Below are 18,453 nucleotides of genomic sequence, written 5' to 3'. Positions count from 1 at the left end.
TCATTTGTTTCTAGGTATTTTTTCACTTCTTCAGTGATCTCTTGGTTATTTAGTAGCGTACTGTTTAGCCTCCATGTGTTTGTATTTTTCACAGTTTTTTTCGTCTAATTGATATCTAGTCTCAGAGCGCTGTGGTCGGAAAATATACTTGATACGATTTCAATTTTCTTAAATTTACCAAGGCTTGATTTGTGACCCAAGATATGATTATCCTGGAGAATGTTCCATGAGCACTTGAGAAGAAAGTGTATTCTGTTGTTTTTGGATAGAATGTCCTATAAATATCAATTGAGTCCATCTTGTTTCATGTGTCATTTAAAGCTTGTGTTTCCTTATTTATTTTCATTTTGGATGATCTGTGCATTGGTGAAAGTGGGGTGTTAAAGTCCTCTACTATTACTGTGTTACTGTCGATTTCCCCTTTTATGGCTGTTAGCATTTGCCTTATGCATTGAGGTGCTCCTATGCTGGGTGCATAAATATTCACAGTTGTTATAGCTCCTTCTTGGATTGATCCCTTGATCATTATGTAGTGTCTTTCTTTTTTTCTTGTAATAGTCTTTATTTTAAAGTCTATTTTGTCTGATATGAGAATTGCTACTCCAGCTTTCTTCTGATTTCCATTTGCATGAAATACCTTTTTCCATCCCCTCACTTTCAGTCTGTATGTGTCCCTAGGTCTGAAGTGAGTCTTTGTAGACAGCATATATACGGGTCTTGTTTTTGTATCCATTCAGCCAGTCTGTCTTTTGGTTAGAGCATTTAATCCATTTACATTTAAGGCAATTATCGTTATGTATGTTCCTATTACCATTTTCTTAATTGTTTTGGGGGTTTTTTTGTAGGTCTTTTCCTTCTCTTGTGTTTCCTGCCTAGAGAAGTTCCTTTAGCATTTGCTGTAAAGCTGGTTTGGTGGTGCTGAATTCTCTTAGCTTTTGCTTGTCTGTAAAGGTTTTAATTTCTCTGTCGAATATGAATGAGATCCTTGCTGGGTAGAGTAATCTCGGGTGTAGGTTTTTCCCGTTCATCACTTTAAATATGTCCTGCCACTCCCTTCTGGCTTGCAGAGTTTCTGCTGAAAGATCAGCTGTTAACCTTATGGGGATTCCCTTGTATGTTATTTGTTGCTTTTCCCTTACTGCTTTTAATATTTTTTCTTTGTATTTAGTTTTTGATAGTTTGATTAATATGTGTCTTGGTGTGTTTCTCCTTGGATTTATCCTGTATTGGACTCTCTGCGCTTCCTGGACTTGATTGACTATTTCCTGTTCCATGTTAGGGAAGTTTTTGACTATTATCTCTTCAAATATTTTCTCAGTCCCTTTCTTTTTCTCTTCTTCTTCTGGGACCCCTATAATTCGAATGTTGATGCAGTTAATGTTGTCCCAGAGGTCTCTGAGACTGTCCTCAATTGTTTTCATTCTTTTTTCTTTATTCTGCTCTGTGGTAGTTATTTCCACTATTTCATCTTCCAGGTCACTTATCCATTCTTCTGCCTCAGTTATTCTTCTATTGATTCCTTCTAGAGAATTTTTAATTTCATTTATTGTGTTGTTCATTTGTTTGCTCTTTAGTTCTTCTAGGTCCTTGTTAAACGTTTCTTGTATTTTCTCCAATCTATTTCCAAGATTTTGGATCCTGTTCACTATCGTTACTCTGAATTCTTTTTCAGGTAGAATGCCTATTTCCTCTTCATTTGTCTGGTCTGGTGGTTTTTACTTTGCTCCTTCATCTGCTGCCTATTTCTCTGTCTTATCATTTTGCTTAACTTACTGTGTTTGGGGTCTCCTTTTCGCAGGCTGCAGGTGTGCAGTTCCCGCTGTTTTTGGTGTCTGCCGCAGCGGCTAAGGTTGGCTCAGTGGGTTCTGTAGGCTTCCTGGTGGAGGGAACTGGTGCCTGTATTCTGGTGGATGAGGCTGGATCTTGCCTTTCTGGTGGGCAGGACTGAGTCCGGTGGTGTGTTTTGGGGTGTCTGTGAAGTTATGATTTTAGGCAGCGTCTCTGCTAATGGGTGGAGTTGTGTTCCTGTCTTGCTAGTTGTTTGGCATGGGGTGTCCAGCACTGGAGCTGCTGGTCATTGAGTGGAGCTGGGTCTTGGTGTTGAGTCGGAGATCTCTGGGAGAGCTCTCGCTGATTGCTATTACATGGTTTCAGGAGGTCTCTGGTGGTCCAATGTCCTGAACTCGGCTCTCCCACCTCGGAGGCTCAGGCCTGACACCCACCGGAGCACCAAGACCGTGTCTGCCACACGGCTCCAATCTGCGGAAACTGGAACCTGGTGCACAGGTGATGGGAATGCAAAATGGTGCAGCTGCTGTAGAAAACAGTCTGGCAGTTCCCACCGCTCCTTGGGAGATGGGAGACCAGCGCGGGGCCCAAGTCCTGGGAGCAGCAGGCTCACCTCTCTCCTCGTCCGGCTCCAGCCCACCTCAGCCCACCCAATTCTGAGGATGCAGAAAAACTGCATCACTCAGACACTGGCAGGTGGGAATTTTAAATGGTACCACCACTCCGGGCGACAGCTTGGCAGCTTCTGATATGCAACCACAAAACCCAGCAATTGTTCTACTGGCCATTTATCCCAGAGAAGTGAAGACTTATGTTCAAGCAAAAATCTACACACATTTATAGCAGCTTTATTCATAGTAGCTGATAACTGGAAACAACCCAAATATCCTTCAGGTGAATGGTTAATCAACTGTGGTACATCCGTACCATGGAATACTACTCAGCAAGAAAAAAAAGGAATGAACTACTGATACATGCAAAAACCTGGGTTAACTGCCAGAGAATTACACTGAGTGAAAAAAAGTCAATCTAAGGGGGTGTTGGGCAAAATAGGTGAAGGTGATTAAGAGGTACAAACTTCCAGTTATAAAATAAATAAGTCATGGGGATGTAATGTACAGCACAGGGAATTATAGTCAAAAATATTGCAACAACTTTGTAGGGTGACAGACAGTTACTAGATTTATCGAGGTGATCAAGTTGTAAAGTATATAAATGTCAAATCACTATGCTGTACATCTGAAACTAGTGTAATATTATATGCCGATTATACTTCAATTAAAAAAAAAGAAGAAAAAGAGGAAAAAAAGCCAATCCCAAGAGGTTACATCCAGTCTGATTCCTATATAACATTCTTGAAATTATAAAATTATAAAATGAAGAACAGATTAGTGATTGCCAGATATAAGGAGGGGGTGGGAATGGGAGGGAAGTGGGTTTGGTTACAGAAGCGCAGCATGAGAGATCCCTGTAGTGATGGAAACTGGAAGCATTCTAAAGCTTGACTATATCAGTGCTGACTGCCTGGTTGTGATACCTACTTTAACTCTGCAAGATGTTACCACTGGGGAAAATGGGTAAAGGGTAAACACAGAATCTTTCTATTATTTCTTACAACTGCATGTATGTGAATCTATAACTCTCTAAAAACTTAATTTAAAAAAACCTCAGAAGAGTATATAAAAACAAACAACATTACGTTTCCATGCCTGCTAGAGATACAAATGAAAAAAAAATACACATAAAAATACAAGTTCTAAAACAAACAGCCCAAACAAAAAATGGGTGGAAGATCTAAATAGACATTTCTCCAAAGGAGACAGACGGCCAAAAAGCACATGAAAAGATGCTCAACATCACTAATTATTAGAGAAATGCAAATCAAAACTACAATGAGGTATCACCTCACACCAGTCAGAATGGCCATCATCAAAAAAATCTACAAACAATAAATGCTGGAGAGGGTGTGGAGAAAGGGGAACCCTCCTACACCATTGGTGGGAATGTAAATTGGTACAGCCACTATGGAGAACAGTATGGAGGTTCCGTAAGAAAACTAAAAACAGAGCTACCATATGATCCAGCAATCCCATTCCTGGGCATATGTCTGGAGAAAACCATAATTTGAAAAGATACATGCACCCCTATGTTCCTAGCAGCACTTTCGCAATAGCCAAGACATGGGAACAACCTACATGTCCATCAACAGATGCATGGATAAAGAAGATGTGGCACATATATACAATGGAATATTACTCAGCCATAAAAAGGAACGAAATTGTTATTTGTAATGAGGTAGATGGACCTAGAGTCTGTCATACAAAGTGAAGTAAGTCAGAAAGGGAAAAATAAATACTGTATGCTAATGCACGTATATGGAATCTAAAAAAACGGTACTGGAGCCTAGTGGCAGGGCAAGAATAAAGATGCAGATGTAGAGAATGGACTTGAGGACACAGTGGGGGAAGGGTAAGCTGGGACGAAGTGAGACAGCAACAATGACATATATACACTACCAAATGTAAAATGGATGGCTAGTGGGAAGCTGCTGCATAGTGCAGGGAGATCAGCTCGGTGCTTTGTGATGACCTAGAGGGGTGGGATAGGAAGGATAGGAGGGAGGCTCAAGAGGGAGCAGATATGGGGATATATGTACACATATAGCTGATTCACTTTGGTGTACAACAGAAACTAACACAACATTGTAAAGCAATTATACTCCAATAAAGATATTAAAAAAAAAGAACCAAAAACAAATTGTAAAAAAAAGAGAAAAGAAACATGTATCCCATTGTTCATTACAGCACTATGTACAATAGCGAAGACATAGAAGCAACCTAAATGTCCATCGACAGAGGAATGGACAAAGAAGATGTGGTACATATATACAGTGGAATATTACTCAGCCATAAAAAAGAACAAAATAATGCAATTTGCAGCAACATGGATGGACCTAGAGATTGTCATACTGAGTGAAGTAAGTCAGAAAGAGAAAAACAAATACCGTATGCTAACGCATATATATGGAATCTAAAAAAAAAAAAAAGTCATGAAGAACCTAGGGGCAAGATGGGAATAAAGATGCAGACCTACTAGAGAATGGACTTGAGGATACGGGGAGGGGGAAGGGTAAGCTGGGACAAAGTGAGAGAGTGGCATGGACCTATATACACTACCAAATGTAAAATAGATAGCTAGTGGGAAGCAGCCGCATAGCACAGGGAGATCAGCTCGGTGCTTTGTGACCACCTAGAGGGGTGGGATAGGAAGGGTGGGAGGGAGGGAGACACAAGAGGAAAGAGATATGGGGACATATGTATATGTATAACTGATTCACTTTGTTATAAAGCAGAAACTAACACGCCATTGTAAAGCAATTATACTCCAATAAAGATGTTAAAAATAAATAAGTAAATAAAATAGCAAAGAAAAAAAAAGATTATCAAGGGGATGGGGGAGAAATGCACTGGGAGTTCGGGGTTATTAGATGCAAACTACTACGTAGAGAATGGATGGACAACAAGGTCCTACTGTAGAGCACAGGGAACTATATTCAATGTCCCGAGATAAACCATAATGGAAAGGAATATAAATAAAAATGTATATTAAAAAAAAAGACTATCAATAATAAAGAACAAATTATATTCATGAAATAAGAACAAGATGATTTTTTTAAAAAAAGATCAGAGAACTCTTTCCTGAAAATTAAAATTAAGACAGCTAAAATAAAGAATTCAAGAGAAGAAATAGAAAATAAAGTTGAGCAAATTTCTCAGAAAGTAGAACACAAAGAGAAATTGATGATGATAATGACAATAACATTTAGAACCTACATATACAGCAGTTACCATGTGCCAGGCACTGAATTAAGTCTCACAACTATCCTATGAGGCAGGTACTATGATTATTTCCAAAGTGAAAACAGGAAAGATAAAAAAATTAAAGGATCAGTCTGGTAAATCTAACAACTGACTAAAATCTTTTCTAACAACTCACTAAAATCTTTTCCTTTCAGAAAGAAATAGAAAATATAGTGGAAACGAAATGAACACATCAACATACCCAAGAACTGAAGGACCTAGGAACAGAAGGAATAGAACCGTTGCTTTTTAGAAACCCATGTCGAAATATCTGCAGATGAAATTATATGATGTCTTGGATTTCCAGGGGAAAATATAGGGAGAAGTGGGGATACAGATGAAGTAAGACCAGCCAAGATTCTTGGATGGGCGTATTAATTTTGACGTATCCGTTAAGATATGAGTGGAGATGCCAACTATACACTGATAAAGTCAGGCCTGAAGATAAAGATTTGGAAATCAATGGCATTTAAAGGCACGAGGTTAGATGAGATCACCTATGGGGAGAGAGGAAAGATGGAAAAGAGCAGAGGATCTAGAACAGAGCCCTAGAGTATTTTAACATACAAGTATCAAATAGCAGATATTTTACTTTTCAGGTGTGATAAAGCCACAATATAATATATATTTGAAACAACATAATATATTATTATGGATGTATATTTAAAGGATAACAGGCTCTTGACATATGTTGTTTATGTTTACAGTTATGTTCATTACTGAAAGTACATGCTATAGGAGAAGAGATATTTTTCATGTAGATTAATGAATATTTGTGAGCTATAACTCCTTGAAAAGATATTTTGGAATCAGTACACAGGAAGAAAAGGTGAACAGAAGAGACTGGTCAAGCCCACTAGTTCCCAGGGAAATGTTATAACATTTCTCAAAAATTAAAAAGTCTGACAAAGGTTGGTGGAAAGGTATGGAAAAAAGAACTCTTATCCACTGCTGGTGGGAATACAAATTTGTCTCTTTGGAGAACAATTTTGCAATTCTAGCAAAATTTAAACCCAGCTATTTTTAACCCAGCAGGTCTACTTCTGAGTATATAACTGTCCTAAAGAAACACATGTGTAAAAGTGAAAAGACATTCACAGCAGCACTGTTAGTAACAGCAAAAATTGAAAACAGCCTAAATGTCCATCAACAGGGAAGAGAAAAATAAAATGTGATACATTCACAGGATGGAATACCACCCAGGAGTTAAAAACATATTTATTTATCATATCAAACTATATTTATCATTATATCAATATATTTATCAAAACATATTTATCATCTTATCAAAATATATTTATCATTATATTTATGGGTATATTTCAACAGGACAATGATAAATGGGAAAAACCATGCAGAATGGTACACATAGTATAATACTATTTATACAAATTTTAATATTCATGATAGTGGTTACCTCTGAGGAGGCTGAAAGAGAAGGGAATGGAACTGCGAAGGTGTATTAAAGAAGCTTCAACTTCAGTAATACTGCTTTCTTTTACAATATAAAAACTGAGGCAGGGGGGAAGGGGGGTTGGGATGAATTGGGAGATTGGGATTGACATATATACAATCTTGATACTATGTATAAAATAGATAACTAATGTGAACCTACTGTATAGCACAGGGGACTCTACTCAATGCTGTGGTGTGGTGACCTAAATGGGAAGGCAATCTAAAAAACAGTGGATATATGTATAGGTATGACTGATTCACTTTGCTGTACAGCAAGAAACTAACACAACATTGTAAAGCAATTATACTCTAATAAAAATTAATTTTAAAAAAACTGAGGCAAATATAACAAAAATGTCAAATTGTATTGGTTCTCAGCAACAGTGACGTGACTGGACAGTTATTTGCTGGTCTGGGCCTCTCCACATGATCTTTCATCCCAGGCCTCTTCATTTTAGTGTAAGGATCTAGAAATATTCAAAGACAATGAGACGTATCTTTATAGAATATTTATTTTCTCTGAAGCAAGGAGAAGTTAGAAAGGACTCCCCGCCTTGGGTCTCCAGTGAAGTCCTGGGTCCTAACTGAGGCTCTGTTAAGCTGTGTCTGGTCAACTCATTGATCCACCTTGGACTTCCCTTGATATAAATGTGTTTCAACTTTTCTGCCCCAGCCTACCTGACGGATAAGATAAATTCTCATTAGCAAATAAATCCAACTGATTAATTTAGTTTGTTTTTTAAGGTATTAAAAACTATATTATGAAAATAGCAGATGTTCATAGTAGAACAATGCAAGGGCAGGTTAAATGAAAAGTTAATGTTCTTTTTCTACTCTCACTTCTTTGTTCTAGCTCCACAGATGTAACCACTATTAGCTTTTTGTATAGCCTTCTAGCAACTTTCTTAAAATATATCATTTAAAAATAAAAAAAATTAAACTGATAGTTCACATGTATGCTAAATACCCAATACAGGGCCTGCAGGTTCCTAAGATGTAAGAAAGCATTAGGTTGAGAGTCAGAGATGAGGCAGAAAAGGAGGTGAGTGAAAGCCAAAGACAAACTTAGACTATTTAAAATCCTGCCTGTGGCAACTCTGGGCCTAGGGCAGAAGAAATCCTTTCCTTCATCCTCCCTCTAAGGTGTGGGCGCACTTCTTATGCCTATGACTCAACCCTCAGGTCACTTTACAACACTTTTCACATGAGGAAATACAGTCTAAATTCTAAACAAAGTACATTTAGATGGAGATTTTCCCATTATTTCAACAACACTGGCAAAAGAAAATGAGTAACAATAAAATAAAAACCAGAGTAGTAAGTATATTTTGCTTTTGTATAATACCCCAATTAAGACAATGTAAAGAATAAAAGCCAATGCTAAGACTGTCCTGCCTATTCAAGGAAACCAGCGTTATAATAACGGCAAGAGCATCAGCTAATGATGTGGCTGTAAGGTACTGCTGTCTTACCCAGCTGGTTCTTCATCCCCATGAGCACAGAGTTCATGTGTGCTTTGGATGCATAGAGCTTGCTCACGGTCTTCCTTGACCTGATCATCTCCTTGGCCAGAACCACACAGACATCCTTCTGACCCTTCTTGGCAGCATCTTTCACAGATCGTTTCACTTTTTCTTCTTCTCTTTGGATATCTAAATTTAGAACATAAGACAGAACATCAAAAAATTAAGGGTAAACCAGGAGAGTTATTGGCAATGAAATCTGTTCTTACTGTTATATAAATGTATCTATTAAACAGGAAAACAGATAGGAGGATATAAACTAAATAAGAATAATTAATGTGGTTGGTATACACTATTTCTGGAAACAACATTAAAGTAATATAAGAGTAAACAGAAAAGTAAATCCTATTATACTAGACAAAATTTCAAAACTGCTTTTGCAAGCCCATTCTAACACCTGTTGGTACTGGTACTAAGGAACTTTAAAAATACTGTAAATGCGGGGAATTCCCTGGTGGTCCAGTGGTTGGACTCAGTGCTTCACTGCCACGGCCCTGGGTTCAATCCCTGGTTGGGGAACTCACATCCTACAAGCCGCATGGTGTGGCCAAAAAAAAAAAAAGAATACTGTAAATGAATTCCAGAGCTTGCTCTCATAATCAATAAGTAGTATTCCCACAATTACAGGAGTACAATCTCAGTACATTTATTAATGATTTATAAAAACCTACAACTAAAGGAAAGCCTGAACATACTAAAAGTATCACATCAGTATCAACTAGAGGTAAGATATGTCTATGTTACGTGCTTTATGATTAGTAGAGATTTTTTCCAATTCTGGTAAAATATACATAACATCAAATTTACCATCCTAACCATTTGTAAGTACACAGTTCAGTGGTATTAAGTACATTCATATTGTTGTGAACCATCACCACCACCCGTCTCCAGAACTCTTTATGGCTTTCAACACTGAAACTCAAAGGCTTTAAATAACAACTCCCTATTCCCTCCTCCCACCAGCCCCTGGCAAATACCATTCCATTTCCTGTCTTTATGAATCTGACTACTCTAGGTACCTTATGTAAGAGGAATCCTACAGTATTTTTTGTGTGTGTGTGTGACTGGCTTATTTAACTTAGCATAAAGTCTTCAAGGTTCAGCCATGTTGGAGCATGTATCAGACACCCTGCTTTTTAAAGGCCGAATATTCCATTGCATATATATACCAAATTTTGTTTATCCATTCAGCTATCGACAGACACTTGGGTTACTTTCACAACCTTTAGCTATCGTGAGTAATGCTGCTATGAACATGAGTGTACAAGTATCTTTTTGAGACCCTGCTTTCAAATCATTTGTGTATATACTTATATTACCATAGACCACGTGGCTTAAAAAATATGAATTTATTTCTCATAGTTCTGGAAGCTGCGAAGTCCAAGATCAGGGTTCCTAGTGAGAACCTACTTCCTGGTTTGCAGGTGAATGCATTCTCGCTGTATCTTCACAGGGCAGAGAGTTCACCTCTTGTCTCTCCTCTTATAAGGGCACTAATACCATTCATAAGGGCTACACCCTCATGACCTAATTACCTCCCAAAGTCCCCACCTCCAAATACCATCACATTGGGATTAGGGCTTCGATGTATGAAATTTAGGGGCACACAAACATTCAGTCTATAGCATTCTGCCTCTGCCTACCCCCGCCACAATTTATGTCCTTCTCATATGCAAAATGCATTCATTCCATCCCAACAGCCTCAAAAGTCTTAACTCATTCCAGCATCAACTTTAATGTTTAAGTCCAAAGTCTCATCTAAATATTCTCTAAATCAGATATGGTTGGGACCTGAGGTATGATTCAACCTGAGGCAAAATTCTTCTCCAGCTATGAATCTGTGACAGGCATAGAATAGTCATTCTTACTCCAAAAGAAAAAAACAGGAAAGAAGGAAGGGGTGACAGGTCCCAAGCAAGTCCAAAACCTAGCAAGGCAAACTCCATGAGCTCTTAAGACTCAAGAATAATCCACTGTGAGTAGAGTCACAGAGGTAGAAAACAAACTTATGGTTACCAGGAGATCGCGGGGCGGGGTGGGGAAGGGAGGATAAATTGGGAGATTGGGATGGACATATACACACTACTATATATAAAATAGATAACTAATAAGAACCTGCTGCATAGCACAGGTAACTCTACTCAATACTCTGTAATGGACTATATGGGAAAAGAATCCATAAAAAAAAGAGTGTACATATGTATACGTATAACTGATTCACTTTGCTGTACAGCAGAAACTAACACAACACTGTAAATCAACTATACTCCAATAAAAAACAAGCAAACAAACAAGAAAAATAAGAATAAACCTCTCTGGTTTGATATTCTGACTTTCAGACCCACAAGGGTGGCAATGTCACCACCATGGCTGGTGGGGTACCACCATGCTGCAGCTTTCTGTGGGGGCCCCACCCAAGCTGAGGCTCTGTCAGGTAAGGGGTCTTTGCTTGGAGGCAGCCTAGCATATATAGGAACTGAGGTAGTGGCCCTGATGATGTCTGAATCAGATTTGGGGACATTCTTTCCTTTCCCTGAAGAAAAGTGCAAGTTAAAAGCCTAAGTTTTACTGTCTTGTCCTGTAAAATCTAAGTCAGACAGCCTTGCTTAATTCTGACCTGGATCCATCTCCATCAGTTCAGACTGGCAGTGATCTCTCTGGAGTAGCTGATAAAATCCATAGGTCACACCCATACTACTCTCCTTATCAAATGGTCAGTCAGATAGGTCAGCCATACACTTGGTGTCTTCTGAACCAGCTTTCTCAGTTTTGCAATATGAACAAACAGAGATGATTCCAAATTTCTAAGTTCTGGTTCCACTTTGCTTAACAATTCCTTCTTCATTTCTCTCTCCTCACATTTTACTATAAGTAGTCAGGAAGAACCATGCCACTCATCCTATATTTTGCTTAGAAATCTCCTCAGCTAAACACACAATTTCATTATTTGCAAGTTCTAATTTCCACAAAACAGTAGACCCTGAACACACTTCAGCCAACTTCTTTGCCACTTTATCAAGAATTGCCTTTTCGCCATTGTCCAATAACGTTTCTCATTTCCGTTTGAGATCTCATCAGAACGGCCTTTACCATCCGTACTTCTACTAACATTATGTACATGGTTATTTATGTGTTCTCTAAGAAGATGGAGGCTTTCTCTCCAGCTCTCTGTTTTTTTCCCTTAAGCCCTCACCAGAATCACCTTTGAAGGTCCACTCCTGGCCAACTAGGGTTTTGCTAGTATGCAACTCGAAATTCTTCTAGCCTCTACCCATTAACCTAGTTCCAAAGCTACTTCCACATTTTATGTGTTTGTTACAGTTTCTTGGTACCAATATCTGTATTAGATTAGTCAGGCTGCTGTAATAAAAATACCATAGATTAGGTGGCTTAAACAACAGAAATTTATTTCACAGTTCTGGAAGCTGGGAAGTCCAAGATCAAGGTGCTGGCAAATTCAGTTCCTGATGGAAGCCCCCTTTTCCTGGTTTGCAGATGGATGCCTTTTTGCTGTGTCTTCTCACATGGAGGGCAGATATTATTTGTCTTGTGTCTCTTCTGGTAACAGCACTAATCTCGTTCATGAGGGCTCCACCTTCATGGCCTAATTACTTGCTAAAAGCACCCCCTGCCCCCCACCAAATGCTATCACATTGGAGATTAGGGCTTCAACACATGAATTTGGGAAGGACACAAACCTTCGGCCCACAGCAATACTCGACACTGGAATTTCTGGATCACATGGTAATTCTATTTTTAACCTTTTGAGGAACAGCTATCTGTTTTCCACAGCTGCTGCACCATTTTACATTCCTGCCAGCAGTGATCAATGGTTCTAACTTCTCCACATCCTTTGCCAACATTTGTTACTTTATGTTTTGTTTTGATTGATAGCAGCCATCCTAATGGGTATAAGGTGGTAGCACATCCTGATTTTGATTTATATTTCCCTAATGATTAGTGATGTTGAGTATCTTTTCATGTGCTTAATGACCACTGGTATGTTTTCTTCAAAAAATATTCTATAGACTTGAAAGTCTGTTCAAGTCCTTTGTCCATTTTTGAATAGGGCTTTTTTTTAAAAATATTTATTTGGATGCACCAGGTCTTAGTTGTGGCACACGGGATCTTTGTTGTGGTGTGCAGGATCTTTAGTTGCAGCACGTGGGGTCTTTAGTTGTAGCGTGTGGCATCTTTAGTTGTGGCATGTGGGATCTAGTTCCCTGACCAGGGATCGAACCCGGGCCCCCATTATTGGGAGTGTGCAATCTTAACCACTGGACCACCAGGAAAGTGCCTGAAGAGGGCTTTTTTAAGTTGAGTTTTACGAGGTCAGTTCTATGTATATTCTGCAAATATTTTCTCCCAATCTATGGGTTGCCCTTTTACTGTTTTCTCTTTTTACTGTGTCTTTTGATTCACAAACTTTTAAATTTTCATGAAGTCTATGTGGTCTGTTATACTTTTTTGTTGCCTGTGGCTTTCGGGTCATATCCAAGAAATCACTGCCAAACCCAATGTCATGAAGCTATGGCCCTATTTTCTTCTAGGAGTTTTCTAGTTTTAGCTTTTACATTTAGGTCTCTGATCCATTTTTAATTAATTTCCATATATGGTTTTAGGTAAGGGTCCAAACTCATTCTTTTGCATGTGGAAATCCGGTTTACATAGCACCATTTGTCGAGAAGGCTGTCTTTTCCTCACTGAATGGTCCTCACATATATTTGACCATATACGTGAGGGTTGATTTCTGGGATCTCTATTCTATTTCACTGGTCTTAATGATTGTCTTCATGCCAGTAGCATACTGGTTTTATTTAGACAGTTTTGTAGAAAGTTTTTTTCCTTACAGTTTTATTGAGATATAACTGACATACAGCACTGTATAAGTTTAAGGTACACAGCATAATGACTTACTGACATACATCATGAAATGATGATCACAGTAAGTTAACATCCATCATCATATAGATAGAAAATAAAACACAGAAAAAATATTTCTTCCTTGTGATGAGAACTCAGGATTTACTCTCTTAACAGCTTTCAAATATAACCTACAGCAGTGTTCATTATATTCATCCTGTCATACATTACATCCCTAGTACTTATTTATCTTATACTGCAAGTTTGTACCTTTTGACCACCTTCATCCAGTTCTCACTCTCCCCAAACCCCAACTCTGGTGACCACAAATCTGATCTCTTTTTCTATGAGTTTGTGTTTTTTTAAACTATAATTGACCTACATCACTATGATAGTTCCTGGTGTACAGCACAGTGATTTGGTATTTTTGTATATTACAAAATGATCACCACAATAAGTCTAGTTACCATCCGTCATCATATAATGATACTATATTATTATTGACTATATTCCCCACTCTGTACATTTCACCTCTGTGACTCACTTATTTTGTAACTGGAAGTCTGTACCTCTCAATCCCCCTCACCTATTTCACTCATTTACCGGCGCCACTCCCCTCTGGCAACCACCCGTTTGTTCTCTGTATCAATAACGGTTTCTGTTTTGCTATGTTTGTTCATTTGTTTTGTTTTTTAGATTCCAAGTACAAGTGAAATCATATGGTATTTTCTTTCTGTCTTAATTTCACTTATCATAATACCCTCTAGGTCCATCCAGGTTGTCACAAACAAGATTTCATTCCTTTTTATGGTTGAGTAGTATTCTAGTTTATATATGTATATACACACACATCTTTATCCATTCATCTATCAGGGGCACTTAGGTTGCTTCTATATCTTGGCTACTGTGAGTAATGCTGCAATAATCATAGGAGTGAATATATCTTTTCAAATTAGTGTTTTTGTTTTCTTTGGAAAAATACCTAGAAGTATAACTGCTGGATCATATGGTAGTTCTAATTTTTTGAAGAACCTCCATGCTGTTTTCTGCAGTTGTTGCACCAATTTACATTCCCACCAATGCTGCACAAGGGCTCCCTATTCTCCACATCCTAATCCAACACTTGTTTGTTGTCTTTTTAATAATAGCCATTCTCACAGGTGTGAGATGGTATCTCACTCTGGTTTTGATTTGCATTTCCCTGATGATTAGTGATGCTGAGCATCTTTTCTTGTGTCTGTTGGCCATCTGTATGTCTTCTTTGGAAAAATGCCTATTCAGGTTCTCTGCCCATTTTTTTAAAAATTAATTAATTAATTAATTTATTTATTTATGGCTATGTTGGGTCTTCGTTTCTGTGCGAGGGCTTTCTCCAGTTGTGGCAAGTGGGGGCCACTCTTCATCGCGATGCACGGGCCTCTCACTATCGTGGCCTCTCTCGTTGGGGAGCACAGGCTCCAGACGCGCAGGCTCAGTAGTTGTGGCTCACGGGCCCAGTTGCTCCGCGGCATGTGGGATCTTCCCAGACCAGGGCTCGAACCCGTGTCCCCTGCATTGGCAGGCAGATTCTCAACCACTGCGCCACCAGGGAAGCCCATCTCTGCCCATTTTTAAATCAGTTTTATTGCCTATTTGAGGTCTTCTGTGTTTCCATATAAATTTTAGAATTATTTGTTCAGTGAAAAATGCCACTGGAATTCTGCTACATACTGAAATGAATCTGTAGATGGCTTTGAGTAGTATGGCTATTTTAATAACATTAATTCTTCAAATCCATGAGCATGGTATATCTTTCCATTTGTTTCTGTCATCTTCAGTTTATTTCATCAGTGTCTTATAGTTTTGTGAGTACAAGTTTTTTACCTCCTTGGTTAGATTTACTCCTAGGTATTTTATTCTTTCTGATGCAATTGTAAATGGAACTGTTTTCTTAATTTCTCTTTCTGACAGTTTGTTGTTAGTGTAAGAAACACAACAGATTTCTCTGCATTAATTTTGTATCCTACAACTTTACTGAATTCATTTATTATTTCTAATAGTTATTTGGTGGCATCTTCAGGATTTTCTACACATAGTATCATGTCATCTTCAAATAGTAACAGTTTTACTTCTTCGTTTCTAATTTGGATTCCTTTTATTTCTTTTTCTGGTCTGACTGCATGGCTAGGACTTCCAATGCTATGTTAAATAAACAGGGCAAGAGTGGGCATCTTTGTCTTGTTCCTGATCTTAGAGGAAATGCTTTCAGCTTTTCAACCTTGAGTATGATGTTGGCTATAGGTTTGTCATAGATGGCCTTTATTATGTTGAGTGATGCTCCTTCTTTTCTCACTTTGTTGAGAGTTTTAATCATAAACAGATGTTGAATTTTGTCAGAAGCTTTTTCTGTATCTATTGAGATGATTGTATGATTTTTATTCTTCAGTTTATTAATGTGGTATATCACAATGTCTAATTTGCATAAACTGAACCATCCTTCCATCCTTGGATAAATGCCACTTGATCATGGAGTATGATCCTTTTAAATGTACTGTTGAATTTGTTTGCTAATATTTTGTTGAGAATTTTTGCATCTATGTTCATCAGTGATATTGGCCTGTACTTTTCTATTTTGTGTGTGATATCTTTGTCTGGTTTTGATATCAGGGTGATGCTGGCCTCTTAGAATGAGTATGGAAGTGTTTCTTCCTATTCAAATTTTTGGAATAGTTTGGTTTTTTTTATTTTGTTGATGTGGTGTATTACATTGATTGATTTTCATAGGTGAACCATCCTTGCATTCCAGGAATAAATCCCAGTTGGTCATGGTGTATAATCCTTTTTTTTTTTTTTAGACATCTTTATTGTAGTATAATTGCTTTACAATATATAATCCTTTTGAATCCTGTTTGCTTGTATTTTGTTGAGGACTTTTGCATCAGTGTTCATAAGGAGTATTGGTCTGTAGTTTTCTCTTCCCGTACTGTCTTTGTCTGGCTTTGCTATGGGAAATGCTGTCCTTAGAGAACAAGTTAGATAGTGTTCCCTTTTCTTCAATTTTCTGAAGAAGTATGAGAAAGATTGGTGTTAGTTCTTTAGATGTTTAGTAGAAATCACCAGTGAATACATCAGGTCTAGGACTTTTCTTTGTTGGGAGAGATTTTTGATTACTAATTTAATCCCAAGAGTTATAAGTCTATTCAGATTTTCTATTGGTGTTTCAGTATTGGTAGATTTTGTAATTCTATGAATTTGTCCATTTCATTTAAATTACCCAATTTTTTTAGTGTACAATTGTTCATAGTACTCTCTTACATTTTTTATTTCTGTAGAATCATAGTAGTGCTCCAACTGTCATTTCTGATTTTAGGAATTTGATTCCCTCTCCCTCTCCCTCCTCCTCCCTTCTTCCCTCCCTGCCACCATCAATCTAGCTAAAGGTTTATCAGTTTTGTTGCTTTTTTGAAGAACTCACTTTAGGTTTCTTTGATTTTTCTCTCCTGCTTTTCTAGTCTTTATTTCTTTTTCTCTGATCTAATCTTTCTTATTTCCTTCTTTTTGTTAGCTTTAGGTTGAGTTTTTTCTTTTTTCTAATTCTGTAAGTTGTAAAGTTAGGTTGTTGATTGATATCTTTCTTCTTTTTTAATGTAAAGCATCTTTATAGCTATAATTTCCCTCTGAGCTTTTGCTGCATCCCTAAAGTTTTGATATATAGTGCTGTGGTTTTCACTCATCTCTAAGTATTTTCTAATTTTCCTTCTTATTTTTTAAAAACTGATTGAGACTTGGTTTTTGGCCCAACATGTGGTCTATCCTGGAGAATGTACCATGTGCACTTAAGAATGTGTATTCTGGGGCTTCCCTGGTGGCGCAGTGGTTGAGAGTCTGCCTGCTAATGCGGGGGACGCGGGTTCGAGCCCTGGCCTGGGAGGATCCCACATGCCGCGGAGCGGCTGGGCCCGTGAGCCACAACTACTGAGCCTGCGCGTCTGGAGCCTGTGCTCCGCAACGAGAGAGGCCGCGACGGTGAGAGGCCCGCGCATCGCGATGAAGAGTGGCCCCTGCTTGCCACAACTGGAGAAAGCCCTCGCACAGAAACGAAGACCCAACACAGCCAAAATCAATCAATCAATCAATCAATCAAACATACGCATCTGATTCAAGATCCTCATTAAAAAAAAAAAAATCAAATCTAGTTTAAAAAAAAAAAAAAAGAATGTGTATTCTGTTGCTGTTGCATTGAGTATTCTGCATATGTCTATTCTGTATATGTCTATTAGTATTCTGTATATGTCTATTAGTTCATTATAGTGTTGTTCAAGTCCTCTTTTATCTTTATTTATTTTCTGTCTGGTTGTTATATCCAATTTTGGGAATGGGTTATTAAAATCTTCAACTATTGTTATAGATCTACTTCCCTTCATATATTTTGACCATCTATTATTAGGTGCATACATTACATCTTACTGTATTAAAACTTGTATTAACATATAATGTCCTTCTTTGACTCTTGGAATCTTTTCTAATTTTAAGTTTATTTTGTGTTATATCAATACAGTAATCTCCACTCTTTTGGTTACTATTTCCATGGAATATCTTTTTCCTTCCTTTCACTTTCAACCTATTTGTATCTTAGTATACATTAGGGTCATTTTGCCCCCATTCTGCCAAACTCTGTCTTTTAATTGGAGAGTTTAATTCATTTACATTTAAAGTAATTACTGATGAGGAAGGGCTTAATTCTGCCATGTTGCAATTTTTTTCTGTAGGTCTTACAGCTTTTTCGTCCTTCATTTCCTGCATTAATGTCTTCTTTTGTGTTTATCTGTTTCTTTTTTTTTTTTTAAAGGGAACGCTATTTATTTATTTATTTATTTTGGCTGTGTTGGGTCTTCGTTTCTGTGCGAGGGCTTTCTCTAGTTGTGGCGAGCAGGGGCCACTCTTCATCACAGTGCACGGGCCTCTCACTGTCACGGCCTCTCTTG

At 37.9% G+C, this 18,453-nt stretch overlaps 1 protein-coding gene across 1 annotated transcript in view; it reads right to left on the bottom strand.

Annotated features, from left to right (window-relative positions):
- CHMP3 (charged multivesicular body protein 3) overlaps positions 1-18,453 on the bottom strand; it is a 69,349-nt gene that overhangs the window by 11,952 nt on the left and 38,944 nt on the right. The window contains exon 3 of the mRNA XM_007175323.2: positions 8,576-8,755. Coding sequence (XP_007175385.1) covers positions 8,576-8,755 — 180 coding nt within the window. The remainder of the gene's footprint in view (positions 1-8,575; positions 8,756-18,453) is intronic.

This window comes from Balaenoptera acutorostrata, chromosome 12, assembly GCF_949987535.1.
Source record: "Balaenoptera acutorostrata chromosome 12, mBalAcu1.1, whole genome shotgun sequence".
Lineage (NCBI taxonomy): Eukaryota > Metazoa > Chordata > Mammalia > Artiodactyla > Balaenopteridae > Balaenoptera > Balaenoptera acutorostrata.
This window is presented reverse-complemented; position numbering and strand designations above follow the sequence as displayed.